General features: G+C 32.1%; 1 protein-coding gene across 4 annotated transcripts in view; it reads right to left on the bottom strand.

The window, feature by feature from the left end:
* The window catches only part of LOC106465720 (probable citrate synthase 2, mitochondrial), a 20585-nt gene that overhangs the window by 6444 nt on the left and 7761 nt on the right, over positions 1-6380 (bottom strand). For all 4 annotated transcript variants that reach the window (XM_022393632.1, XM_022393633.1, XM_013925957.2 and 1 more), the window contains exons 4-6: positions 3983-4180; positions 2575-2763; positions 489-688 (exon numbers count right to left, since the gene is read on the bottom strand). In XM_022393632.1, coding sequence (XP_022249340.1) covers positions 489-688; positions 2575-2763; positions 3983-4180 — 587 coding nt within the window. The remainder of the gene's footprint in view (positions 1-488; positions 689-2574; positions 2764-3982; positions 4181-6380) is intronic.

A 6380-nucleotide genomic window follows, 5' to 3' on the forward strand; every position in this document is an offset into this window, starting at 1 on the left:
ACTTAAGTCACATAATCCGTACCTGTGACCCATATGTTACACTGTGATAGCATTCTCACCAACTACAGTACCTGATACTAAAAGGGTTAATTCACTTAAGTCACATAATCCGTACCTGTGACCCATATGTTACACTGTGATAGCATTCTCACCAACTACAGTACCTGATACTAAAAGGGTTAATTCACTTAAGTCACATAATCCGTACCTGTGACCCATATGTTACACTGTGATAGGATTCTCACCAACTACAGTACCTGATACTAAAAGGGTTAATTCACTTAAGTTACATAATCCATACCTGTGACCCATATGTTACACTGTGATAGCATTCTCACAAACTACAGTATCTGATACTAAAAGGGTTAATTCACTTAAGTTACATAATCCGTAACTTGTGACCCATATGTTACACTGTGATAGCATTCTCACAAACTACAGTACCTGATACTAAAAGGGTTAATTCACTTAAGTTACATAATCCGTACCTGTGAATGGAAATATATAGCCGCATCAGTTCCGTAAAATCAGGATTATCATAACCAAGCATGGAAGTAAAGTTGGATGACCAGTCCTTTTCGAGATCGACTGCACTTATCGGACTCCCATTCCTGTACAAGTTCTTGTAAATAGTAGCAGCGATTGGAGGGAGTTTAGCAATCAGATTCATGACATCATCAAATGTGTACTGTTAACAGAAACAGTAATAATATTCAATACATGTAAAAAAAATGCACACATAAGTAATTTGGTGGTTAATCAATATGTTTAAGCTTTCTAAAGTTTTAACCACTGTGACAAAAAATCTACAAGTTTCATTCCCTTTGCTACTTGTTAACTTCATCAGTTACATGTAGCATGTAATAACTGTAATTGATATAATCTGGGTCACAAGCAGCTTTTAGTTATGGACCTCATAACACACCAGTGGGTCACAGACATTTATGTTTCAAAGATACATTTCTCTTGCAACATATGATTTTGGTACACCGTGACTGCTTCATGGCACCTCTTGAATGTTTAACTTTTATTACACTTAACTTATTATGCAGCAACCAAGTATTGACAACCAATAAATATTTTATTTCAGATATTGGAGAGTGTGCAAGCACTCTCTACATAAGGATGGCCCATATTAAAGGAATACAAAAGTCTATCTACATTTTCTTCTCTACAAGTCATCAGAAGTTAGATATGAAGAGCTACCTAACACAGTCACTGTATCTCCGATGTATATGCCGCCTATCCAGAGAATCCCAAAGTTGAAATCAGGTGAATAGCCAAAACGAAGATTTAATATTTTTGTTCATCATCTTTCTTCAACAGGCCTAGTGCCTACGTGGTTCTAGCAGTAACTATAATTTTATCATTATTTGATAGAACAAAACAATCTTCATGATCTTTGACTACCTGTTTTATTATTATTCTATGTAATATAAAAAAAATAAATACAAAATCATACTTCTCACATAAATGATGTTATTACCCCTTGAAGTTAGCTTTCTTACAGAAATCTGGTGTTTCTTTAAAAAGCTCAAGTACAGAGTTAAACAGGAATTATCAGCCAATAGTAGATAAACATTAGATGACTAACATGTAGAATACTCAATGCTTTGTACACTATACAATTGGTGTCTTTAGGGAGCCAACCCCGATATTATGTATGAAGTGAAGGAATAAAAAAACCCATCAATACACATACAGGTCATCATAAGCTAGATATGAAGAGCTTCCTGGCATAGTTGCTCTTTCTCTAATGTACATGTCACTTTTCAGCTATAGAGAGCATTCCAAAGTTGAAAACAGACGAACAGCCAAAACCAAGTTTTCTTATTTTCATTCATCATCTTCTTTCTGTAACAGGCCTAGTGCCTGCCTACCTAGTTCTAGCAGTAACTATACTTTTATCATCTTTGATAGAGTAAAACAATCTTCACGATCTTTGACTATCTATTTTATAATTATTCAATGCAAAATTTATAAAGCTTTAGAATACACTATAACTTAGTAACCCAAGTATGCAAAGTATAAGGAAAAAAATTTATTGCTAAATATAAAAGATATGTAGGGCTGGCTACTAAACTTTAAAAAAGGAACCACACAAGATAGGGGTGGAAGTGGACATATCACTTGATCTGGCTAGTGATCACATGTACTAAGCCGTTTTGACTTTACATGGAGAATAAAATCCCTAAATTGCTGGCTTCCTCACTGGCAAAACAAATAGAACCGGAACTTCCAATCATAAAATGTTATAAATAAACTTAGAATACTGAAAATTGTTTAATCTCAAATTCTAAGTTCAAGAGAGGTCCAGTTTAATTTACACTTTGCTATGTGATCATTAGCCGGATCAAGTGATATGTCCACTTTCATCCCTATCTTGTTTGGTTTCTTTTCTCAAGTTTAATAGCCAGTCCTACATTTTTTTTATTATTTAGTGATAATGTTTTTCTTAATACTTCTGTATCGGAACTAATACTGTTATGAATCCATGCAGTACTCTTCTTGTTAATTAAAAAAACAAAAAACAAATGGAGCACGAGACAGAAAAAAACAGATAAAAGAACTCACCTCCCAGTACATATTCTTAGAAACTCCATCAGCATAAGCCTTTGCAAATTTACTTTCTGTATTACAAGCCATGATAGCAGCAGTGAACTGTGACATCGGGTGAAGGTGTGCAGGAAAATTGTTGAGCATTGTTACTACGTGAGGTGGTATTTCAGCTTTTTCTGCCCACATTTTGGACACAGACCTCACCTTGACAAAAATGTTTACAAGAAAATAATACTTTAAAAAATTTTCTACATTCCCCAATAAACTAGTCATTTTCACTTTCCAAAAGTTAGGAATTAAAGAGTTCTGTACAGTATACTTGTACTCAGCAGACTTGTTTTAGCATCCACCAAATAAAACATTTTACATAACAAATAATTATTGCAAATATTAAATGCTAAACACATATACATATATTTATATACCCATATAAAACAGACAACACACACGCATCTGTCTTGCGTAAAGACATGAGCATATATACATTAACCGATCTACACAAACCATCCACACAACACTATCTGTGATTAGATATTTTTACTGCAATATGAAACAATTCTAATTATTGTGCATTTTGACTGGGAGTTTTCAAAAATACTTATGAAAAAAATACACATATTCCAAAAATTGCTATAACATTTTAATCATAACTGTTTTTTCAATTTCCTTGATAACACTTTCAACAATCACAGCATATAAATGAACAAAGAAACTATACCAACAGAAAAAATATTAACACATAAACTTTCTTTTTATCATTAAGGATACAACTCAAGTAAACATTTTATTTTATGATTATCATTTTGCTCCTATAAAATTATTTCTACAATAAAGTAACTCACTGAATCAATATCAATACAAGTTACATCTTTTTATTCAGGACAACGATTATTGTAGCACACACACTAGTCGCATGCTACAGGACAACAATTATTGTAGCACACACACTAGTCGCGTGCTACAGGACAACAATTATTGTAGCACACACACTAGTCGCATGCTACAGGAGGTATATGTATAAATTAAAAAGTAAAGATATAGCTGATTGCTATGTTTATCATAAAACAACTTTGTGCATTTAATGTGGGTGATCAAATTTCGAGACTGGGATTTCATTAGTTATTTTCATTTATATTATTATAGCAATATTCTAGGATTTAAAATAATAAGATGGTTTATGTTGTTTCTCATGTACTTAGCATGAGACTAGTGTGTGTGTGTGTACTACAATAATCATTGTCCTGTAGCATGCGGCTAGTGTGTGTGCTACAATAATTGTTATTTATTTTAGCTAACATATTACTAATTTAGGTAATACGTTACTTTATTCATACCCATCTTATATGTTACCCTACACTAATCAAAGAGAACAGTTATAAACCATGAGACAATGTTTCCATTGCAAATAATTTATGGATTTCACCTCCTCAGCTGATGGTACTTCTCCTGTAAGAAGGAGCCAGAACAATCCTTCTGGAAGAGGTTCATTTCCTCCAGGAGACTTGGGTAGCAACTTCTTGATCTGAGGTATTGTGAAGTCTCGAAATTTAATACCATCCTCTGGATGCAAGTATGAAGTTTCAGTTACCAAGCCTCTGATGCCTCTCATTCCTCCATATACCTGTATTAATAAGTAAGAATAACATCAGAAAATTTAAGTTAAAACTTTTCTACGGTATTTTATACAGCAGCACCATATACCAAAATTAAATTTGGGAATATACGTATGCAAAGAAATACTAGATTGGACAAGTAAATGTAACATGAATACCATTACCATATATAAATTTAAGCAAGACATTTTTCTTTCACTCAAAATACACCTACTTCTGACAAAGAAGAGTACTGTTCAACCTGTTAGGTCATTTTGTTCTTATTTTTACAGTCACTTTGACATCTTACTTCAAAATTCACAGATATTAAAATAACTTAAGGCAAGAACTAAACTACATCATACTTATAAACATCCCATTGTACTTATTCCTAAACATATATAAGGATTCAAAACTATTAACTAATAATTCACACAACTGTCTTTTTATATAATACATATGGAAAAGATACAAAGTTTGGTTATTATGGCAAGAAAACAGTAACTTCAATGGAGTACTGAAATAAAACTTAATCTAATGTTAAATTACTCAATTTATACTTAAAAAAAAAAGGTAAAGTATTTGTAATGTATCGGTGTTACTACAAATAATTGCTAAACAAGGAGTTTAATAAACATTATAACGAATTTATATCTCAAATCTGCGACACTTTAATGTATTAATATCAGAAATCTGTAACACTTTAACGTATTAATATCTGAAATCTGTGACACTAATGGAAAAATAATTTATAAGTTTGTAGCGTACTAAATTATTAGTAATGTCCTAATTTCTGACATTTTAACACTTTAATGTGTATAGATTTTGAGACTTGTGACACTAATACACTAATTTCTGGGTTAGTTTGGTTTGTTTTGAGTTTTGTGCAAAGCTACATGAGGGCTATCTGGAGTAGCCGTCCCTAATTTAGCAGTGAAAGACTAGAGGGAAGGTAGCTAGTCATCACCACCCACCAGTAACTTTTGGGCTACTCTTTTACCAACAACTAGTGGGATTGACTGTCACATTATAATGTCCCCATGGCTAAAAGGGTGAGCATTTTTGGTGGAATGGGTATTCAAACCCGCAACCCTCAGATTGCGAGTCAAGTGCCATAACCATATGGCCATCCCGAGCTGCCTGAATTGGTAAAACTTTAATGTACTGATTTTTGAGAATTCAACACTTTTATATCCAAAAAAGCTAAATAAGAAATCAACTCTGTTAAACTAAATCATTAAGAGATTGTTCAGAGTAAACTATTAATTCTATCGCACAACATAAACTTGTATGTATGTCGATGTCAGAAAAAATTATGCATACAGTTACTGGTGCTTCAACCTTTGCATCAGTATCTACATATTTCAAGAAACTAACATCCAAGCACAGACAAAGCTAACTTACTAAAAAGAATTAACAATGTACCGTCATATTTAAAGAAAATGCTTTTTTCCACGTGGTTTTTTTATATTAGCATTCCACTGGAAAAACACTTTTTGCAGTATTATCTATTTCACAAATTGCTTACTCAAAATGCCACAAGTTGGAATAATATATATGTATATATATACTGTACTTCGCCATAATTTTCTGGGGAAAAAAAAAGATATAAACAAGACAGAGATAACACCAGATAACAATGTTTATCATTATTTATCAAAGTTAGAAAAACAAAAATAACCAGAATTTTATTACCCACTTAAAAGTAGAATCAAACTGATAAATCATCCATACGTTTGATTTACGAACTTTATATGGCCATAATGTCCAAAGTTGGCCTAGTGTAAATAACGGTGTGGGAGATAAAGCTTATCCATATAGTATATTCTGTTGATGTTTTGTTGCAATTATTTTTACATCACTATCATTTTTTAATGTAAGTTCCCAGACAATATTTGACATATATTTTATTCACCAGTTACACTGCAAATGTAATCTTTACAGAATATTTCTAATGTCTTGGTGGGGGGTATGAAACTTCCGATGAATAATAATGTTAAGATTATTCAACTTGCAAGTACGTCGGCTTCTACATTTTTAGTCTCCATTTACAAAAAATATCTGACGAGAAAATAAATTAAGTTACATTATTTAAATTGAACCTAAGTTTCTTTTTTAGTTTATTTTAATTTTTTTTTCTTCAACAGGAGTAATATAATTCAACAATTTTTAAGATTTATGGAGTACAAGGAGATAATTTTTAATAACTGTTCAAACCATCAACTTGTT

The sequence above is a fragment of the Limulus polyphemus genome, unplaced genomic scaffold (assembly GCF_000517525.1).
Source record: "Limulus polyphemus unplaced genomic scaffold, Limulus_polyphemus-2.1.2 Scaffold2028, whole genome shotgun sequence".
NCBI lineage: Eukaryota > Metazoa > Arthropoda > Merostomata > Xiphosura > Limulidae > Limulus > Limulus polyphemus.